This window comes from Diadema antillarum, unplaced genomic scaffold (assembly GCF_040938485.1).
Source record: "Diadema antillarum isolate AM-2024a unplaced genomic scaffold, OU_Dant_1.0 scf00000172, whole genome shotgun sequence".
Taxonomy (NCBI): domain Eukaryota; kingdom Metazoa; phylum Echinodermata; class Echinoidea; order Diadematoida; family Diadematidae; genus Diadema; species Diadema antillarum.
The window spans coordinates 2,155,769-2,179,495 of record NW_027271061.1 but is presented as its reverse complement, the minus strand read 5'-3'; the positions used below and the strand labels follow the sequence as shown (position 1 = coordinate 2,179,495).

The 23,727-nt window shown below is 39.1% G+C and overlaps 2 protein-coding genes across 2 annotated transcripts; one reads left to right on the top strand and one right to left on the bottom strand.

Moving 5' to 3' along the window:
• The first annotated feature begins 195 nt into the window (after window positions 1-195).
• Window positions 196-21,984, top strand: LOC139722802 (general transcription factor 3C polypeptide 5-like). Its single transcript, XM_071634093.1, has 6 exons — window positions 196-488; window positions 1,296-1,681; window positions 16,447-16,654; window positions 18,704-18,849; window positions 20,492-20,732; window positions 21,447-21,984. Exons 1-6 carry the CDS (start codon window positions 266-268, stop codon window positions 21,662-21,664), a joined length of 1,422 nt encoding a protein of 473 aa, XP_071490194.1. The 5' UTR covers window positions 196-265; the 3' UTR covers window positions 21,665-21,984.
• LOC139722813 (aquaporin-12-like) lies at window positions 8,920-10,919 on the bottom strand. The gene is made up of 2 exons (XM_071634108.1): window positions 10,004-10,919; window positions 8,920-9,110 (listed from the first exon to the last, which is right to left on the bottom strand). Exons 1-2 carry the CDS (start codon window positions 10,611-10,613, stop codon window positions 8,920-8,922), a joined length of 801 nt encoding a protein of 266 aa, XP_071490209.1. The 5' UTR covers window positions 10,614-10,919.
• Window positions 21,985-23,727: the final 1,743 nt, after the last annotated feature.

Genomic DNA, 23,727 nt, shown 5'->3' with positions numbered 1-23,727 from the left:
TACAGTAGCACATCAAAAATATTCTTGAAATCCCTTGTTATGGCGTTGAAAAGGGTAAGAAAAAAAAAGCTAGTGCATACAGCAAACTGGAATACAAGCTGGTACATCAATTGGAAGTTTTCTGTCGTACTGATAGATATTCTGTGATGTGTGATAGATGGAGTGTATAGAGATTATGACATGTTTTGTGTTGTATTACAGCATAATTTCCTTACATTGTGGTGTAACTTTTTCTTCCTTTTTATTTTAGGCCTTCAGCCATGAGATGTCCATTTCCCTTCGCTACCAAGCGGACAATCCATATTGCAAAGCAGTGCGAGGAGTTCCAAATCGATCAACGACTCTGCTCATGCGAGTCAAGAGGCGCTACAAGAGGCGGCCGCCGGACTCTGTGGCTGATGGCGAGACAGACGAAAATGACGTTGAGTCTCATTCAGAGTACACTGCTGAGACTGTGGGTGTTGTAGGACAGACTTATGATTTCCCACGTAAGTTCCTATCACCATTCATTATTAAAGAGCAGTGAATATGCCATGCATCATCCGTATACAGTCCGAGATCATCAGAGGAAGAAAAGTGTGTGTAAAGCCTACTTTGGCGATACCGTACTTTACAGGTTTTCTCCTTTGATTTTTTTTTTTAAATTCTGATAATTTTCATTCCATATTATATAGTAAGGCAAATTACGAAGTACACAAGTGACAATGTACACAGTAGGTATCAGTTTTATGGCTTAGCGTCTGCCAAAATCATATCTGCAAAAGCCAACAAAATTATTTTCCTGACATTATATGGCTTTTGTGATGACGCATCATTTGTGGTTCTTGACACAATGATGACTAAAATAGAGAATTTGAATATGCAAAGTTATACAATTGCTTTGCTGCTTCAGATCCACATTTTCTGTTCATACAGAATTACAAGCACTTAAGGAGTGCCCATGGAGTGATGTACACATAAATATCCTGTATAGGTGTTTCCGAAGATTTCTTTGACTCTTTACAAATTAATGCTTATGAAAATGCATATTAAACAAGTTACCAGTTGCTTGTTTGAAAGAGTGGGGCTAACCAAAGTGTGATGACATTTCAACATGGTTCTTTGCATAAGACAGGAGCTGATGCAACAATTCATCATTGCCGGCTTTGATATGGAAGCTATTGTAAATTTGATAAAGTGTACTAGTATTTTAGTTTCTAGTATGTTAATTTACCAAGTTGATAAATTGCTTGTGCAAGACAAGAACTGCTTTATTTTATGGGGAGACTCCATTATGTTTATCTTTACATCCACAGATCTCTGTGATTTCCAGTACCTGCCTTACCACAAACCAGAGGGACAAGAGCCACAGGGACTAATAGAGAAAATACTGCCCTCTGCTGGCGAGGACCTCAGCTACATCGACCGTGAGGTGCCCAGGTTCATGCTCCCGGAGGCCTTCTCCCGCTTCGACTCCCCCGTTGCTTATGGCTACAAGGCCAACATTCAGCCGCGGGAACCCCAGCAAGTGGAGCCAGAGTTCAAGTCCAAGCTGGTGCACCACGGCCGCCTTAAGCGCACCAACTATGCCGTTGTCATCTCCTGGACGAAGGACTTCAAGGTGCCCACAAGGCCCCACCCAGGGGCCGTAGAACACCTCCAGGCCCAGAAGCCAGGAGATGCCCTGGAGCAATTAAAAAAGGTATTTTGCTTTTCCTTTTTCATGCCTTTTCATCTCAAAGACTACACCGATGAATCATGACTGCTCTCTGGCAATGTCTTGAAGGAATTCAGACAGGAGTTCCCTGTGAAGTAGAAGCAAGAAATTTTACCACTTGAATTTTTGTTCACATTGCATGAGACTGTGCATGGTGAAGTAGTCCTCAGTTCTTTTTTTTTTCTTCTTTTTCATGTTAGAACAGACTCCAAAGAAAGTTTCAATGTTATTTTGCCCAAAACTCATTCGAAACTCAAGTATGACTGAATAGACAGGACATGTTTTATTACCACAGATGTGTGAGGAACAGAAGAAAAAGAAAATAATGTCAAAATCTTCGCATGATTGTAAGAATATGTGCTGAAGTTTGCAAAGCCGATTAAAATTTTGCCACATTGATATTAAATTGATTGATATTTCTGCTAGGAATATATAAATGATCAGCCAAAAATAATGAATTTTGGTATACCAGCCTGAACATGCACAAAAAAATTAAAACTGCGCAATTATGCAGACATTAAAAATGTGCACACCTGAGCTGTTTCACCGAGGAATGAAACTGCCCTTGCTGCAAATAGGCAAACAAGGATAATTACTCTAGGTCATACTATTTGTTGTGTGTATGTTTGCTTGTGAATGATAGTAAATACTAACTACTAACAAATTTATTTGGACTGTTTGTGTGCTGTTTATGTATGTTTATGTACTTCTACTGAGTAGGGATATTGTGTCCAGGGGCCTGTCTTATAAAGACTTGTGATAGAAATCAATCACAAGTTTTGTGTGTGCTGCAATGCAAGTTGCGATTGATTTGGGGACTTGTGATCGATTTGAAGGCTTTATAAGACGGGGCCCAGGCCAATTTTCAACATATGTATGGGATAGCACAGCTGCAAGTTTTTTTTTAGCAAGGTCATATAATTACTATTCCCATGGTTATCTTGTTTTTGTTTTTCTGATAGAAAAAATACAATTTGTAGCTATAAATGATGTGAAAATAACATCTGCATGGTTGTTATGAGGTCTATGTAGTACGAATGAATAAAACACTCACTGCAAGTATCATACCAACATTTATAGGCTCAAAGTACAGTAGTAGTAAAGGAACTTTACAAATTGGAAAATCTATGGCAACCTTTTTTGCACTTTTGCAAAGTGGAGAACTTTACTTGAAGTATATCTGTATGAGTTGATGTGTGGAAATTACTGTACATCTATATCTTTGAAAAATTCAGAAGAAATCTGTTGTCAATGTAACTACTGACAGTTTCGCAAGAATCCGATTCTTGTGAGGTCAACTGAAAAATTCACTCCATGCCAAGCAGACTTTGAGAGAGTTTGATATCAGGCAAAGTGTAGCAATGACAGTTTCAGTAAATATTGGACTAGAAGTACATGTAAGTAGGCAATGGATTTTTGTTCCAAATCTTTGTCATGAGACAGTAATAATGCATGCAGTCACTTCAATATATTTCACATCGAATTTGCATCTTGCTGTTCTGGAGTTTCATTTTAAAGCCCTTCATGTGCACGGGCACTAAGCTTTACTTGCCAAATTTTTATCAGTATTCATTGATCATCCGAACTTGACCTAGTTGTACAGAGAATAATAAACTAAACTCAGCTTGAATGTAGCAGTGTGCTTCGGTCTGACAAGCAGGCTATGATGACACGGTACGGATTGGGGTATTACACGTACATTTGTAGGTAATCAATCTGTTTCAAAACATCTTTGCCAGTCAACGCAGAAATCACTCTGGTGTGCATGTCAATCAACAAACATAACACAGTAAGGGTTTATATAGCAGTGATAGCTCTGACAGAGAAAAAAAAATTATGAAAAATATGACTGTATAGAGGCATGATTGCTAACTTATTGAAAAGAAAAAGAAACAAAAACTGGAAAAGCATTCATATGGTGCAAACCTCCACCAAACAGCTCATCATCCATTATACACGAATGCTGAAAATTGCCCAGTGTCCCAATTAAAGCACAGAAGCCTTTGTGTACATCATCAGCTTCCAGGTACGCGCTCAGGAACTGAGCAGAGGACATGCTTTTAATAGAGCACGTACATGTATCACATGCAAACCTCAAATACACCCAGCTTGAATTCCCAAGTTCATTGACCCTATCTGCCAAAAGATAAAGAGTGCTTCCATAAAAATTCGTGCATCACTATTGAAATTTCATCGTCTCTTCCTTGTGCCATTATCAACGTTTCCTGGAAGTTTCATTCAGATCCATTCACAACTTTATGAATTATTTTGCAAACAGTAAACAAACCACCGACAAGGAAAACAATCATTAACCTCCCCTTTCTTGGTGGAGGAAAAACAAACAAACAAACAAACAACTCTAGTGTATCAACCTTGGCAGTTATCTGAAAAACATTGCACTATCACGGGCTGTTGTTGTTGTTGTTTTTGTTGTTGTTGTTTTTGTTGTTGTTTTGTTGTTAATGAGGATACATCTCCACATTGAAAATGAATCATGACAGTAATTAATTGACCAATTAGTTTTATTTCAGTGTGTACAGTTGGACAAATGTACATTAAAATGGAAGTGTTTTTTTTAATATAAATGTTATTTATCTGCCAACATGTACACCTCTAAATACATTGTAGCTGCAAGCTAAGGTTTTTAAAATTTTATTGCCACATTTCATGCAAAATGCAAACCGAACTGCCTCATTATACAATGTAGTTCACATAAAACCCAAGTGTGCCTTAAGTATTTATGCGTATTCTAAAACTTGCTGCTAGGCATTGCACAGAAGGCATTGTGTGTCAGAATTCATGCATTGATTGATTTTTGGAATAACTTTTCTGTCAACAAAGGAAAATTTGAAGGGATGCTTACAGAAAAACACACACTATCAGCACTACAGTTCATATTGAGAATGTGTATCTCAGCTATCTAATTTAAAAAAAAAAACAGAATGATGCTTTTTTTTTTCTTTTTTTTTAGTAACCAGAGAAAGTGACAAGTTTTCAAAATGTAGAATTCAACTTGTCTGCCAATATGTGGTGGGCAATACACTGTTTGCAGTACACTGTATGCATTTGTTTTTTACAATGCGGAATACCGTGCCACACATACATTGTATTCAGCAACATAAAGTGTACGGTGTACCACGTACTACAGTGTACATGTAGTTTATGATACAGATGTCAACAGTGTACTTGAGATATGATACGTGTATCCGTGTTCAAAAGTGTTTTGCCAGTTACATTGTATGTCATTAAAGGTCATGATCACTCTGTATATGCATTGTAAGCCATATCAAATGTACCGTTTTGCAGGGTTTTTATTTTCATAAATTTTTGGAGTTAGGTGCTATTCAGGAATTTTGAAACACACAAAATATTAACTCTGATCTCAACATGAAGGTGACATGCATCACACACTTCTTTGTCCAATACTGTACATACTCCACGATTCGGAATTTAACTTCTCATGAAATTGTTGGGAGTCCTGATGCACAAAAATCAGACTTGCTCAATATGTCGCGTATATATAGTGGTAACACATTTTATGCTTGCACTTCAGCAAATACCATTTATGCACACTTTCCACAAAAAGCAACGATGAACATATTTCATTTTCCCCCACCAGGGGGGTGTTTCATCAAGTTACATACGCTGACAAGTTGTCAGTCTCTGACAATCACCATGGTAACAGTCAGCAACCAGAGCATCTCAGCCAATCAAAACCAAGGATTTTGCTGAAATTATCGGAGACTGACAACTTGTCAGCGCTGACTAAATTGATGAAACACCCCCCAGAGCTCAGTAAAAGCAACCATAATGCATTCATCAGGATTCAGATGTAATGAAAAGGTAATATGAATCAGATTAACATGATCATGAGGAAGCATTTTACTGACAGGGATCTCTTTCAACATAATAAACACTGGATGGAGCGTTGTACTCTGGACTTTGATGCATTGTATTCTGTTTTGTTGAGCACTTTGTTTCTCATGAATACAACCAGATTTGCTTTTAGGCCTTGTATCATAATGTACAACAAAGGCAGTTACAATTACAACTGTAGTAAAAGTTTTAGCAATTTTGATTGTAAAGACTAATTCAGAAGGAAAGAGGATGCTAGTACTCACTCTGCCCTCCTTCAGTACAAGCTTGCCTAGAGCAAGTTAAACTCATTGTTCAGCAAGTTGTGTAAATGGGTCTGAGGGACTTCTCTTTTGTAATGCCAAAGGATCCATGAAATGTCTACTACAACCAATAGCCAAAAGTTCACACAGTGGTGATATTTGCCCCAACTCTAATGTGTGACCTGCCCAGTGATACATTCGTGAAAATTGCCCAAATGATTCATAATTCTACTTTAATACGACCATGTACACCGTAGTCATTACCCGCGTGCAATACCTGGTTTAACTGCCTGCTGTTCATCTTTTGCTAAATATTGACATACCTGGTACTGGCAGTATTTACTACCTGGCATAGTGCATTAGGGCATTATACATTCAGTACATGTAGTATACATTGTACAGTCGGACTTTTAATAGTGAAGACATGTGTGATGGAGCAGTTTACCATGTTCAATCATGATGTCCACATGGTGTGCAGACACAGCTGGGATTTGAGATTCAGTCTAGATAATCACTTGATGAGCTAGCATGTCACTCAGTGAGTCTCAGAGTGGCACATGGGTAGTCAAATGCCTACAAGAGTGACCAAGACTTTTATGGTATTAGCAGCTTTCAGTGCTTCAGTCAATGCCACACAGTGCCTCTGTGTTTTAACCCTATTCATGTTGCCTCCATTTTTCTTCTGTTTTTGTTTTTCAGAATTTGCTTTTAATCGAAGATCTACTCTGATCAAGCTTTCTGAAAAGTAAAAGAAATTGCATACGGGCAATTCCGCAGTTAGGTGGACATGACATGGATAAAAGAAATGTGCCTCTTTATCTTACTCTTTAATTTAGGTACCAACTAATGCCATGGATGTTCACCAATCATTAAGGTCTTTCAAATTCAGTACATTTTATTTTTCGTATTTATTGATTTCGCGAGATCTAAAACCATCATTTAAAATGTACATGTGGGACTGGGGATGCTGAAATTCACTTAAATGCAAATTACAGTGGGTTTCTTTGAAATTTTTTCCTCAAAGTTTTGCTAATGGGTAAAAGATGAATACATTTCAATACTCCAGAAGTCATGTGACATTTTGTCAATTACAAAAGGGTGAAATGACCTGCGGAATTACTCCGGACAAATGTAACGTTACTAACCGTAACGTTACTAACCATGCTTTTGGGGGTCTAGCTAAAAAATAATCGGTCGAACTGCTAAAAAAATTTGTGTGAACATTTGTCATGATGCAATAATTAAAATTAATGCAACACTCTGTTTGAAGTGACTTGAATTTTTGCACACTTTTTGTTACAAGACATTGATTTTTTTGTCATGTCCTTTTTTCGTAACGTTACTAACCTGCCCTTTAAGTTGCCATAGCAATTCTAATATTTCATGGATTGTATTCATTCTTTTCTGTATCATAAACCTGGGAAGGATGAACATGTTTTTGACATAATTTTGACTTGAAATGAATAAATGGTAATTTAGTAGTAAAAACAAATATCTGAATTTGTTCAAATGTAACGTTACTAACCGCGGAATTGCCCATACCAATCTTATTGAAATAAGGCAAGAACAGGACAATGCAAACTGTACCATTTAGCACTTAAAGGGAAATGAATGAAAGACTGCAGAATACACAAGATTGTGTTCCTCTGACCAGGAAATGAAACTCTTTATTTGATAGAGGGTTAACCAATTATACGGTATTGCCAATGATAAAGAGAATGTATACAAAGCCTATTGCGTGTGAGTGGCAATTTGGATACATGCAGTTGCAGATTGAACTGTAGAGTGGCAAGAGTCATTGAATCAGGGATATGTAGAAATCATCTTTTGGTAGAAGCCCGAGTTTGTGTTCCACAGGTCAGGGCACTTGATCTCATACCATGATTTACTGTATGTTTATGTTTCTTTGAATTGTCTCCCCTTCTTTAGTTTTTGTTTGAGACTCATGCACATTCACCTCATGATCCTTACAGCTCAGGAATTTTCGAAAATGCATTCACATCGATCAGGTGGTGAGACATTGTCGGTTAACACTCATTGTTTGATCATTGTGTTGGCACGAATTGATTATTTTATGGCAAGAAATTTCAGTGTTTGCTGCAGAGAAATCATAATTTTGTTTTGGCAAGTAGAAGTAACTGTTTGCTTAAATTTTGTCTTCATTCATTGTTTATCATTGTTAATTCATGATAGGGTAGTCAACCCTCTGATGAAAGATGAATTCAAAGGAATACTACAAATGTACAATGCTGCTACCCAATGTAGCATTTCATATCTATCAAAACCCTATTTCACTCTAACAAACAACCCAATGGAAATAAAAACCCAACAAATATTTTTATTTTTTCCCAAAGACAAAACAATACATCACTTAGTTTCTTTAACTGTGCTGGTACAGTACCATATGGCCTCTGTTGTGAGTGTTGTACAGTTGATAACACAGCAATACACTCTGTTTGTGACACAAAAATGAAATTAAGAACTTTTCAAGACACATTTGATCAAAAGCTCCTACGAGTGCCATTGCAGCTTCTTGCAAATCTATGCTCTTGTCAGTCTCCTTAAGTTTTCTTTTCTTCCATTTCACCTCAACTGTCCGAGTTCAAAGTAGGATATTCTGCTGTACATTGTAAAACTTGTTCTCTATATTGGCAGTGTGTACCCATTGGTAACAGTCTACCTGTTTTGGGTATCCATAGATCTCTCAATTGGATGATGTTGTGAAAATCCTGCATAATTTGACCACTGTTAAAGTGAAACTTTATGGGTGAGTTATTTTTTTTCACTCGGCCAAGATAAATCTTGTGTGCTTTTGATTCCACAGATTCAAAATATGTACCCCAGTATTGCATGAAATAAACAAGCAAAAAGAATTGTATGCTTATACTTTCGTGCAAGTTTCATGTCGCGCAAAATGCGCAAAAAATTTCCACACTGTGAAAATGTCCACCTTTGCAGTACAAATGTACCTCTTCAAAGAGGCCCCCTTTGGAAATTAATAATGTAGACTAGCTTGACAACCAGTGTTTTTTAAAAGGAGATACTCCAAACTACATCATGCATGAAGCTGCATTGAACAGTCATTTTGCAAGCCCTGCTCATGGATCATTCTTGTTTGGGATGGTCATGACTCGTTGAGCCCGAGAGGGATCCCGTTATGGCCCTGGCGAGGGGGACGGTGGCCAGTGGGGCAGCCCAGTAGACCAGGAAATGCTCTAGAAGGGTGTGGTTCTGGCAGTTGAGGGTGAGGGCAGAAGCTAGCGCCGGATTGAACATCATACCTGTCCACTCCAGACCTGGTAGAGGAAGAGGAAAAATACAAGTTGCAGTTGCTCAATACACAATCTATTAAAGTTTCTTGGTAGTAGAGAAAATTAATGCAGGGTAATAGAGGGGTATCATTTTCACTGGATTTTTCCATTTCTTGTTACTTTGTATTTGTCTTTACAGAGCATTTTGGCACCTTTAAATGTTTCTACAGATAAATGGCGCTATATAAATGCTGTTTCATCATCATCATCATCACTTGCTATTGACATTAGAGATATTTAAAAATGAAAACACTCACCATTATTACGGTAGTATACAGTTTATGGGAATCATGGAGCTGTGGATTTCAGGAAGAAGGTGCTTTTGTCTTGATAGCAACACAAGAGCTGCCAGAACCATAAACAAGTGGTGAAGAGTTCTCTAACATTTATCTCTACTGTCTCATTTTTGGTTTATTCCTTTGTTGCAATTTTCCCATGTACAATGTAATATTCATTTCAATGAAGAATTTTTTAAACTTTCCCCTTCCACTCTTGTTTTTTTTTTCTTCTTCCTTTGGCAATGATAATTTTTTTCAGCAAAATTTGCTCAGACCAAATTTTAGTCAGTGAAAATCTTAAAACATCCCTCCACAAAAAAAACAACAACCACACACACTGTCATGCCTCCAAAAGTCAATCACATAATAGCCATTTTACATGTTAGAGTTTAGGTTTCTTCAAAAAGTTTCTTTTTTTTTGAAGATTAATCTTATTGATCAATTGTGATGGGGATTTTAAGTGTAAATAAATCAACCAGCAGGAGTATACATAGGTTGTTAAACACATGTAGAGTACGTTTTGTGGACAAAGCTATTGGCATTCTGGGGCTTTCAATCTATCTATCCGCTGGAAGATATCTTAGCCGTAAAGAGACTCACCTGTAATGATAATGAAGACCTGGACTCCAGCATCAGTGATCATCCTACTGTAGTGGCCCTTGGGCTGGAAGTTGAGCGAGAGGAAGTAGGTGAAGGTTGCCAGGGCCTCCGCCATGCAGCCCTGCAGCAGCGAGACGTTGAGTGCCGAGGTGCAGTAGACCTTCAGCAGGTGCGACACCTTGAGACGGTGTCGGTTGGTGGGCACCACCTTCCACATGAGGCGCACGTAGGGGAAGGCAAGCTGCCCGCCCACCACCTGCAGGCAGATCTTGGAGAGGGCCACCAGCGGCCCGCAGTCGCGGCACAGCATGGACTGCCATATCATGCAGGTGTTGGCGGTGGAGTCGCCATCGAAGGTCAGGCTCTGGGAGACGAAGAGCATCCAGAGGTAGAGGCCGTACCAGTAGAGTCCATACTCCTCCAGGATGATGTCGCTCTCCATGACGCCGGCCACCAGCTGGAACGTCGAGATGAACTCGGCGGCGTACCCATACCAGATGGGGTCATCGCGCAGCAGGCGCCTAGTCAACGACCTCACAAAGCCACAGCCGGTTGTTGTGATAAAGACCAGGATGAATGTGGCCAGGGCGGCGGGATACTCCTGTGTCATCTTTTAGATCTGAAGATTCCTTGCTCTTTAGAAATTGTTATCAGCAATTGTTCGCTGCTCTCATTTGGTAGTGGCTAAGGCCAAGTCTTCAGTCATACAAATGCGTGCAGTTTCACAAACACTTGTGAATCAGCTGCCCTGTATGGTATACGCTTCAGTTATTTACAGACTTGAAAATTCAAGAAAGTTGCCCTTTTCTGTGCTGCTGAAGTTAAGTTCTTTTCTGTGTTTCACTCCAAGTTTATTACCAGCTATGGAAAAAAATAATGTCATTGCTGTTATCTCCTTTCACTGACTTCTGCCTGCCTTATCGGTGTGACTTCCTGCAAAGAGAAAGATAAAGACCATGATGACCATATGTACATTATAGTGAGCAGACACATTAATCAATGTCATGAAAACAAAACTGTCATATCTTTCATGTAGATACTTATAGTAGTTGAAAAAAAAATTATGGAAGTTGACCAAAGTCTATGCCCTATCTCCTTTCCCTGCTATATTCTCCTCCTATAAACACATTAACTTCCTGCATAAAGGGATAAGTTGAGATCATACTGGATTTCACCACAAAGATAAATCTTGGGCCATCAATACCGTATCCTTTGATGCCCTTAACATTCCTACTGTATTCAAACGTAATGGCCATTAGAAAAAAAAGGCGCTGCCCTTTGTACTTGCTTCATTCAAGCCATCAGATTTTTGTGTGAAATCCCCCCCCCCCCAAAAAAAAAAATAAATAAATAAATAAAAAAAAAAAAAAAATGAACTGGTGCACAACAGCTTGCATGGCAACATTAAATCAGCTTCTGTGTTGTCATGTGCAGTTTAGTAGCTGTCAGAATGGCTGTGATCCATTCATTTAAAATGAATTTTTGACACAAAACTTCCTCATGTTTGATGACTGGAAAAATAAAACAAACTTTGATTATTTGCTACTACTTCTGTTTAATATGTTTCGGGAAAAAAGAGGAAGAGGAAAACCTTTGTCCCTATAGTTTCTTTGAAAGGGATGGAATGAACCAAGCAGGGGAGATTATCTTTTCCCCCACCCCCCCTTTTTTTTTGTGTGTGTGTAAATGAGTGCTTTCACCCTTTGTGTATCACTGTCTCAAAATTTATGGCCATGGCATATGATAGCCTTGCCTTTTGTGGTCATGGACTTTAAAGGGCGTCTACAGTTCTGGTTGAGGTGAGGATTTAGCTTTTAACGTTTTGCGAGATATTCAGAAACCACTCTATGAGATGTCAAAGAGCATGCAATTATTAAAGGGGTATCAAAAGTTTGTTTGATGAAAATCGGTTTTGAAATGGCTGAGATATCTAAAAACAAGGCGAAACAAAGAGATCCGAATAAAAGGCGTGGCCTGTCGCCTTTTATCATTTTCACTTTTTTTTTATATCTCAGCCATTTGAAAACCAATTTTCATCAAATAAACGTTGAATCCTTCTTAACCCATTGAGGACAGTTTGAGTTTGCTACAACACACATTTCCCATAGACACTTGCCCGAGTATACTCGGGACTCGTCCTCAACGGGTTAAAATAACATGCTCTTTCATATTTCATAAGAGGTTTCTCATTATCTCACTTAGGAATGTTGAAAACATGAATCCCCACCTCAACCACTACTGTACAGTCACTTTAAAGGAAATGAAACACAAATACACAATGTGGATTGAGTGAATGCAGCATTATTAGAGCACATCAGCAAAATTTGAGGAAAATTTGGCACTCTGTTAAAAAGTTATGCATCTTTCTAAAGTTTTGGTGTAGCCATCACTGCATGAGAAGATCGATACAGTTTGTGATGTCATGTATGTGCGACAATATTTGAAAGGAAATATGAAGAAAATTCCGGAAAATTTTGATTTTTATGAAAAGTATGTGCATTCTCTCAAACTTTTAGTGACAAATATGTTAAGGGTAAAATGATTCCCCTTGCTTTCTGAAAGAGGTAAGTCAAGTGCTCTTTCATTATGCTAGAAAAGTGATTTACAAATACTGTATCTAGATTGAATTTTCTTTATATTTTCTTTGTATCATTTTCCATATGTATAATGTCACAAAGTTTTACAGACTTCTCATCCAGCAATGGCCTTGCCAAAACTTTAAAAATTCATACTTTTTATTAAACAGATTGTCTGATTTGCCTCAAACTTCGCTGATGTGGTCAAATATTTTTGCATTCCCTCAATTCATATGGGTATTTGGGTTTCATTCTTCAAGTCTGTATAGCTGGAAGGCAAACAAGTCAACACCAATATACATATATCCGTCGCACAGGCAACTAACCCTGTAGCATATAGTTGCTAAATTGCGAAAACTGATTGCTTTATGAGTGACTGATATGATAACAGAGCTACCAAGTCTCACGCATTCTGCTTGAGACTCAAGCATTTAGGGGTCATCTCACGATCTCACGCATGGCACCCATTTTTCTCACGCATCGGGCCAGGTCTGCAACTTGGGCCGATAATAATGAGCATAGCTCAAAAGATAAAAGTGATAGTTGCAAATGAAGGTATATTTCCCTTTTGTCTTTCAAAATAAGTAAAAAATAGTCACTTAAGTATGCACCTGATTCCACCATTAAGAGCTAAAAATTGAAAAAGCTCCCTACCGTGGGAGGCCACAGGGGAAACCCCCCCCCCCCACACCCTCGCTCGCGTGCACATTCGCATGCCGAGATGCCGAGTCATGAAAATCTCACTCATAAAACTTGTTTGAACTTGGCATCCCTGTGATAAATTATAGTTTCATAGGCGTTGTGAAAGACACAAACCAGGCAAATATGATCCGGTGTTTAATGTGAAAGTGGGAGTTATATTATACTCACCAAGCCATTCAGGCTGTGACATACCTTCCCAGTCCGAAGAGTTTATTCAGCTTTGTTGTTGTCGTAGCCTCTGTGTAGAATTACTATATTTTCAGTGTGCGGTTTGTAGAGGTGGATATATTTACATATTATATGCTCCTTCATGAAGTGAGACTCAAGTCTATCTAGAGTGCCAGATAGTCCATGGTCCATGAAGATTGGAGATTGTTTTTATTGAGTAGTTTGCAATGTATGAACTTCTGTCCCTATCGCCGTCTCTGCGACTTGCACACCAGTGCTGGATCCCGCAGTAAAACAAGCCTGGAGTCTGTTGAGCAGGTTACTTCTGTGGAGACTTGTGTGCGTGCGTGAGACTGGGCCCTGTTCTAGGCAGACATCTGTGGCATCCAAACTATGTACCAGCTCTTTTGTCACAGAGCGGTCTAGACAGTTAGTTGCTCCTCTGCTCAAGAAATCTTGTGGTCATGCCTCACTGCACATTATTGATTTATGTATGTCGAACAATCCAATCTATTCTGTTGAGGCAATTAATAGTCTCCTTTAATGAAAGAAACTAGAATGAAATGAAAAGTAAGACTAAACCCTTGACTACAAGCATTGGCTGTTTGTCCATGAGGTGACACTGTCGGTTAAAGAGGCCCCCACGAAAGACATGCTCATCCAAAGTCTGATCTCTTCCTCTTATCACTTGTAGTCACTCATTAACTTTTTGAAATCAAACAAATCATGCAGCAAATGTGCACTGGTCTGGTTGCTCCGTTGCGTTCACCCCCACCACGGATCAGTGGGTGTGTGTGTTGGCCTTTAAGGGGCTTTACTCCGGCATTTAACGATTCTTCAAAGGCAAGTGTTGAGTAGGTAGGGATATATTTTTGAGTCTTGATATCTGTCAATAGCACTTGTGCGTCAATACACAGCTGGATCAAATTGCAAGCTGAAAGCAAAGCGAAAGAGACATTTTTCTGCACAGAATCATTCTTAGGCACACTGAAAAAAATATTCCACGTCATTGTGCATCCATACTGGCAAAATAGGTTTGCTCCGGCTTGACAGAATTTGTATGACAGCGTTGTGGCTTCAATGGATGAAAGGCGGATCGGGAAATACATACGTTGTATTATAGATATGAGGAAAATATCATTGCAAAATACACTTGAAATTCTCACTACATTTTTAATGCTTCTTTTATAGTGTAACAACATGACAATAACAGTAAATAACAGATAGAATTTACCTTTGATATGATTCTTCGTAGCGGGGAAAGCACAGTAGAGATTCCAGATGCTCAAAAGAAAGAAGATGAAAAAGAAAAAAAGAGAAAAAAAGGTTCTCTTGATGAACACAGTATATTTCATGTGTAATGAAAGCCAGAAAGTCCATTTATGTGTGTCTCTGTCTGTGACGTCAATGAACTCATAAATTGAAATTTAAAATGAAATCACTGTATGGCCATATGACCTTTACGATGCCATTGCTGCGGCTGCTTTTGGTAGCTAGCATTTATTTGTCTTTGAGGGTTTACCTGGGAAAGATGATTGTTAAGCTCGTATTTAATTTCTGAGTAAATGGCCATAGAGAGTTTTTCCCAGGTTGCCAGATTAGCTTCGATATCATTTTGCAGTAGGGCTCTACACCTGTGCACATTATCCAAGCATGCGACTCCAGTTTGTTTTGGAGGGACTAATGTAGTGTATCAGACCCTAGCAGGCTAAATGGAATATCAGAAAATATTGGCCCTATACTCCCACTGCTACCCCCCCCCCCCCCCCAGAAAAAGAAAAAAAATGATGATGCATCCACAGTTCATTTCATCACTGGGTTATTGCTTCTTCTTCTTTCTTTTTTTTCTTGTTCATTTTATGAAGTCACGATAGATGTTTTTCAAAGGGATCAATGCAAACAACTTTCATTCTGAACAAAATATTGTATGTGTGGGACCAGAGCAACAGAGACAAAAAGATGGGGGAAAAATGATGGCACTATTTAAGCCTTGTGATACCTATACAAATCAGATATTTACAGAATATGCATGATGTCAGTTTCCATTGTTATTTGCTAACTTTGTTGTGCAGATATCGCTTAAATTCTGATCTTCTTGTTGTCATACTATGCAAATGAATATTTTGAGGCCAACAATATATTTCAATATGATGGATCGGTATGCAAAAAGCAAAGATAGAATGGTATGCAATTTTACAGTTTAAAGTCAAAGAACAGGAATTTTTGTGTTTTGGGTTGTTTTTTTTTTTTGCATTGAAAGTTTTTCCTATAGATTGAAATCTATGCAGTAGGTTTTCAATAAAGTTACTCTCCATATATCAAAAGCCATATATATTTGATTAATGGAATTAGGCATATGTTCATTGTTTTCATTAATATTATATTATTTGATACCATGAATATGGAGTATGAAAAAAAAAGAAAAAATCCAATTCAATAGTGGGTCATTTCATGGTACACCATGTTTTCTTTCTTGGATATGAGTGTGGTCCTCAAAAGGACCTACCGTGTACAAGTACTAGATTTGGGTAAGCATGTTCTTACTGGAGAAAGGAGAATCAGTTAAAAGGAGAGTCATTCTCAGGGAGGACAGTAAAAACATGCTTTACACTAAAATGTCAAGATTGATTAGGTGCTTTTCAGGACCACACTCATACAAGAAAGAATACATATATATGGCAAACCTTGTAAAAATCAACCACCACTTAACATTCTACTACCATTCTGCACTTACAGTAGATGCACTTTGACACTTTGGGAAAACCCCACATCACAATCATATGCAGGTCAAACCGTGGTGAAATTGAGAAATAAAGAGAGAAATAATTGCCCATGGAAAAATAGCAGCTGCCATGATATTGTTTGCACATGAATAGTATCTCTCATCACGTGATATAATGTTGTGCAGAAGACTGGTCAAAATTTGCTTCAAGCATCAATTCTACTTATTGCTCTTATCCAGTTGTGGTGTACATGTTTTATGTTTGTGGATTACAGCTCTTTGAGGAGCGCCCTCTGTGGTCCAAGAATGCCATCCAGGGCACCATCTCTGTGGCGCCCGCATTGGTCAAGAGCATCTTGTGTGCGATAGCGTATTACTTCCAGTCGGGACCCTGGAGGGGTCTCTGGTGTCGCTTCGGCTACGACCCACGACTTCACCCAGAGGCCAAGATGTACCAGCTGTTAGACTTCCGGATACGCAAAGGTTGGTGTTGGTGTTGACCAGTGTGTGTCTGTGTCTGTGTCTGTGCATGTGTGTGTTTGTTTGTGTACACAGTATGTTCATTTCCTCCCCCAATATTTTCCTTACTGGTGGTTTGTTTGTTTGTATGTTTGTCCATGTGCAAAATAACTCAAAAAGTAGTTAATGAATTTGGATGAAACTTTACAGCAAAGGTTGGGAATGACACAAGGAACACGTGATTAAATTTTGGTAGTGATCCGAGAATTTTTGAGGAATTTATGAAGGAATTTCTATATTTTGGCATGTGGGGTCAATGAACTTGGGAGTTCAAGCTGCACATTTTTTAGGTTTGAATCTATATTGCGCACTAAAGTGTGTGCTCTAGTTGCTGCTAGGGTGAGGCGCGTCAGGCAGCTGGAGGTTGATGACGCAACAAAAGGCTTCTGTATTGGGGAATTGGGCAATTTTCAGGCAATTTTCAGCATGCATAGTACGTATGGGTGGAAATCACTGATCTCTATGGAAGAACAAGATCAGTGGTGGAAATGAGATGCTTGCTGGAGGTCTGTGCTCTCAGAGTGCTTCTCTACTTTTAGCGTGTGAGAGTGTCCTCTTTGATATTCTTGTCTGTCACAGCTAGGCTGGTGCATTATCCATTCCTTCCACTCCTCCATTCTCTTTATTTTGTATTTGAGATTGAAGCAGATAAAACTGCAGCAGCATCAATAGCACTCTATATGAGGCCTTTCCACTAGTGGGAGATAAGTGCAGTGTAGGTAGCGTGCATATTATCAGTCTGATAGACAAAATATTGAGGCAGATTTATTGGAGAGTTGCATTTTCATAGGAGTAACTAATTCCGATGAGTAAGGATATGTGATGAAAAGCAGTACAATATAGAAATGGCTATAAGTAACTTAAATTTGGTGTATATTTAGAGAAAAGTTTCGTTTTGAGAGAGTTATGATAATTTCAGTGTTATTATACCACTGAGTGTTGTGTCCTATGTATTATGATTTGTTTAAAAAGGTCTGTTTTGCAAAAAAAAAAAAAAAAAATTCTTAAGTAAGTTCTCATATACCGGTAATGTATGGCATTTTGTTTTTGATCAGTTGTGAAGCTGCGAACTATTGTCTTTATCACCTTCTTTAGTAAGAAAATGAATTCAAAATAGAATTTTTCAATCATTGAATTCTACTAGGCCTGTATATTTTTGGCCCTTCGAAGTATATGATGTGTTTTGACTACTCTTTGACAAAGTAGAGCTCTGCACATACCAAATGAAGTATTGATCTGCTCAAGACATGCTTGAATACTGTATCTTGCTGTGATAAATTATAGTACAAAGTATACCAGTCTGGTACTGAGACTAGGCTTGTCACTGTTCAAAAGGTCAAATTCAAAGTCCATTGATCAAGACTAGTCATAAAATGACTAAAAGGCAAAAGGGCATGGCAGTGGCACATGCCAGTCTAGTTGTAAAGGTACCTGTAGAATCCTCACGTTATGAGTATTCAATGAAGGTATCAAAAGAATTTGGGTGTAGATGATAAACATTGAAACGTTTCTTATCATATATCAGCCTTTACAGTTAATTGCAACAAATAGCTTACAGAAAACCTGCAAAAATGCCCAATGTTTGTAAGAATTTGTCAGAAAAAATCATGTAGAGTGTCTCTGATCATATGTATTATACGGAAAACATGTTGATTTGACCTGAAATTACTGCATGCTGTCCTAATGTAGAAGCATTTTTAAATGAAAACAAATTTAAGTGTTCAATATCAATAAAAAACTTTGATATGATGGAGTTCCCTGTAGCTTAGCTTAGCTTTTGTTATGAGTGACAATTTAGAGCTGAAGTAGCAGAACATTAGAATTTGTCTTTTACATCAGTATGTGTACCTTTGAGCATACTACTGCTATCTTCTTTATGTGATATTTTTTTTAATATAAAAAGACAGAAAGAAATTATTTAAATATCATGGTTTTTCAGTGCTCTTTGAATAACACAAGCCTTGATTGAAAAAAAATTAAATGAAGTCTCCTTTTCTTCCCTGCTCATGTCAGAGCTAACAGACAAGCGTCTGAAGAACTTGTTCAAAAAGAAGCGGCGGATCTTACTCCCTCACGAACTCAGCCGGCCAAAGAAGGAAGTCCCCACCCCAATGATCACCACCTCCGAAAGTCTGGGAGTGGATGAGAAGACCACCAAGGTATGTTGTCATGATTTTAAAGGGGAAATCCAGTCCGAATGTTAGTTAGTCTGATAAAAAAGAGTAAAATCTTACGAGCTTAAAGGTAAAAATTTGACTGAAATTGGATGAAAAATATGGAAGTTATGACATTTTGAAGTTTTACTCTTGCAAAACAGTTCTTGTACAGTAGATATGAATATGCAAATGAGTGAGCTAACCATGTGACCATACCCCTCACAATTTTCCATTATCGTGTACAAAAAAAAAAAAAAATGATGAAAATTCAATGTTTCTGTCAATGAAATCTGAAACATGATGTCATTCCTGGTTGGATAACTTCAGAATAGTGATCAGTTAAGATATATGAGGATTTGAGCCTTGGGCATAATTGCGTTTGAATGAAAAACTGGAAATTTCAAAATGTTATTTACAAACTAGATTGTAAGTTGTTAGGAAATGACATGCTCACTTTGTCATTTACAAATTCATATTGACTGTTCAAGAAATGTTTCCCCCCAAGTAGCAAAACGTCAAAATGTCATTACATCCTTATTTTTCATCGGATTTCGATCAAAATTATGCCGTTGAACTCGTAATATTTTACTCTTTCTTATCAGACTAACTTATATTTGGACTGGATTTCCCCTTTGATGTGGCCGGGCGTTTTGGCATGCACTTGAAATCCAGTTACTTTCGAGTCGAGGGTTGTGATATGACTCAGTGGGTAGCGCGTCTGTCTTCAGATCCAAGGATACCAGGTTCCAGTCCCGAGTCTCACTGAGCAATGTTGTGCGTTACAGGCATTCCATTCCCTCAAGTAAGAGGCAAAAACAATGTCCCTTGGGTAGGACATTAAATGGAGGTCCTGTGTGTGTGTCAGCCATGACACACACACATTAAAGAACCCACTTCATTCATTCATCGCAAAGAGCAAGGTGCCAACCACGTGAAGTGGTCCCCATCCCCACCCTCACAAGAAAACGAGTAAATGATGCCGACCCTTCATGGTTCGTCCAAGGTGACTAGCAACAGTCAGCAAATGCCACTAACCAGGCACACACTGTGCTATACGCTTGAATGAATGAATTATTTTAATAGTGTAATGCATCTACAAAGCAGTGGGACAGTGGTGATATTGTAATCTGCTAGGAGCCGTTTTGTACAGACCATGTATGAGGTGTCTGCTTTCAGCCGAGTTCATGGTGACCGAGCATGTCAAAATTTTAGCTTTAGTACGTATCAAGCAGTATTACGTAAGTGATATCTTTGTTAAGTGTGCAAATATGGAATTTTAATCGCAATACACAAATTGTACGAAAGGTTTAGTTCTCAAGAGCGGTTAGATTCCTGTGAGTTGTGAAGTATGAGGGGTCCACAAGTTTACTCTTTTGCACTTGATTGATTTTTGTGTAGAGAATGTTGGTAACCCTGAGGTGAGTATCGAACACACTCAGCGGTAGAAGGGATTTTGATGAATATGACAAGGATTACTCATGAGTGGACAAATTCGGGGATAGTGTGAATGCAAAACTGTTTTCATTGTAATCATCAAAACAGTGAAACCAGTTTTAGATAGCCTACTTTGAATTTGATCGTAGTGAGCTGTTAGTGATAAGATCTCTTTATCTACCCCACTCCCACCCCTTCCTTTTCCCTCAAGGATTCCTATTTCATCATGAGGAGGGGCCTACTCCCGGCCTACCACCAGATGTTCTACCAGCTCTGTGACCTACACGACCCTGAGCTCCAAGCGGTGATCAACAACCCCAGCTGGCACCGGGAGATGCCCAACCTCAGGACTGGCTACTTCGAGCCCGAGATGTTCACCAAGCTGCGCAACGTCCTCACCAGCATGATCCGGGAGACGGTGCTTGAGCTGGAAGCCAACAAGCAGCAAGCAGGTACCACATTGTTGATAGCTTGTGCCTGTGATACCTTGTCTTGATAAGACTCTACCCAGACGTTCTCCATAGAAGAAACATGGGGTAACAGTATATTATTTAAACAGGCAGACAAACAATCACACCAACACCATCAGAAATATAACCTTCTCGGCGAAGGCAGTAAGGGGGAAGAATATTATGATTTGTGTTTGTAACTTTTGATGAAAGGAGATGTACAGAATGTCAGAAAAAAATAATTACAAGCAGATTTTCGCATTGATACCACCCAACATGATTTAAATGTCTAAATGCTACTTCAGGGCCTTAAAATACAAAATCTCAGCTCTATTTGGCAGAAAACCCTATTCAATTTAGTAAAGCGGTCACAGAGAAATGTGGATTGTTGTAAAGCATGTCATAAGTCTGATTCTTCCAAGTTTAGCGCTTGGATGCTCTTGTGTGTGAACACAATAGACAAAACTTGGAGGGAAGAGATTCCTGACATGCTCTACTACATTCCTCATTTCTCTTTGACCACTGAAACAAATCGGATTGGGTTTTCTGTAAGATGTGGGCAATGAGTTATAGTTTTTCGTATCCTGAAATTGTATTTGGATTGATTCACTATTTTTAAAGTTATCATTGTGGAGGGTCCCGTTGTAATTTTTTGGGGGACATACACTTGTACAGTATGTTTCTATTCATGCTGTTCATATCTGCTCTTGTCCTCAGAATTGGATGGCAGCATGGAGGTTGGGGCCGGGCCATCAACTGCAGCAGAGACAGTGATGAGACGGGGTGTATTTGGCGATGATGAGGATGAGGATGAGGATGAGGAAGAGGAGGAGGAGGAGGAGCCAGAGCAGCTGAAAGATGCGGAGAGTGAGAGCGAGAACGAGATGGCCATGGAACTCCTGGAATTCATGGAGCAGGATTCGCTTCCCGTATGACAGCTGAGGTCAGAGGTGTCCAGTGTCAAAAGGTCACAGGTCATTATCTCATCGAAGGCATTCCTTCCCTCTGTGATGTGATTATTCGTGTGATAACCCGTCATAATGGGCTGAAATTAGCAGACACCAGCAGCACATCTTTGCTGGAATCTTTTCACCTGCAAAATTGAAGGTGCTGAATGAAAGAGGGATGTATGTTATCCAGCCGTAGCGGGCTTGGTCTGTTTCAGTAGGCCCATTGTTTGTGCCTTTGGACACAGTGTACAGTATCCAGCTCTGATTTGGTCTTGTGCAACTATTTGCAACAAACATAAACCAAGACGGACAAAAGCTTTGCTTAAATGCAGTAAGCGTATCTTTGCAATGTCAGAGTTTAGCGAAAGCAACAGTTCCGTAAGTGCTACCTTTGGTGCAAGCATTGCTTGTTTTGTTCTTAATAACCCTCCTCATATTTCACGTCAGTGTCTTGAATGAAATTTTGATAAAGCTTTTGCAAGATGTTGAGAGGAATGTCATTAGATAGCACTAAAGCTTGTGGATGCTCTGATAGCCCCATGTATTCAATAATGGATGCCCTGAAGGTGACTGCATACAAGATAAATTATATATTGTCCCCGCCGAACGAGTTCGAGCAGGGGACTATGAAACGGGCTCCGTACGTGTGTGTGTCCGTGTGTCCGTCCGTGTGTCCGTCCGTCCGTCCGTCCGTCCGTCCGTCCGTCCGTCCGTCCGTCCGTCCGTCCGTCCGTCCGTCCGTGTGTCCGTGTGTGCGTCCGTGTGTGATCAAAATCTTCAATTTGCTACTTCTCTGTCATTTATGAGCCAATTTTGATTCTGTTTGCTTTATATGATAGCACTACATGGGAGCTTTGAAACTTCTACACAGAATTTCAGTCGTGACCTTTGACCTTGACCTTTGACCTATATTGTACATTTTGCTACAAAATGCTACTCCTTCGCCATTTCTAACCCGATTTCGATTCCGTTTGCTTTATGTGATGGCACTAGGTGAGGGCTTCAAAACTTCTACACAGAATTTTGAGCTTTGACTTCTTTGACCTTTGACCTTGATTTTTTGACCTATATTGTACATTTTGCTACAAAATGCTACTCCTTCGCCATTTCTAACCCGATTTCGATTCCGTTTGCTTTATGTGATGGCACTATGTGAGGGCTTCAAAACTTCTACACAGAATTTTGACCTTTGACTTCTTTGACCTTTGACCTTGATTTTTGACCCATATTGTACATTTTGCTACGAAATGCTACTCCTTCGCCATTTTTAACCCGATTTCGATTCCGTTTGCTTTATATGATGGCACTAGTTGAGGGCTTCAAAACTTCTACACAGAATTTTGACCTTTGACCTCTTTGACCTTTGACCTTGATTTTCGACCTATATTGTGCATTTTGCTACAGAATGCTACTCCTTCGCCATTTCTAACCCGATTTCGATTCCGTTTGCTTTATGTGATAGCACTAGGTGAGGGCTTCAAAACTTCTGCACAGAATTTTGACCTTTGTCTTCTTTGACCTTTGACCTTGATTTTTGACCTATATTGTACATTGGCTACAAAATGCTACTCCTTCGCCATTTCTAACCCAATTTCGATTCCATTTGCTTTATGTGATGGCACTAGGTGAGGGCTTCAAAACTTCTACACAGAATTTTGACCTTTGACTTCTTTGACCTTTGACCTTGATTTTTTACCTATATTGCACATTTTGTTACAAAATGCTACTTCCGGCGGGGACATATGTTACGCACCGCGTAATTTCTACTTTTCCTTGTTCATTCTAGATTTGTAATACAGTCAATTTAAATATGGTGCTCTATATTCGTTGCATCCAACACTCACCTGGGGGGCATTTCATCAACGAGTTCGTCGGAGGTTTTCACCGACAAATTTGCTATCAGCCAATCAGACGCAAGGATTTACACTGGAAACTGTTAAAAGCTAATGAAATCCTTGCGTCTGATTGGCTGATAGCAAATTTGTCGGTGAAAACCTCCGACGAACTCGTTGATGAAACGCCCCCAGATGTCATGTCGGTTGGCTGAC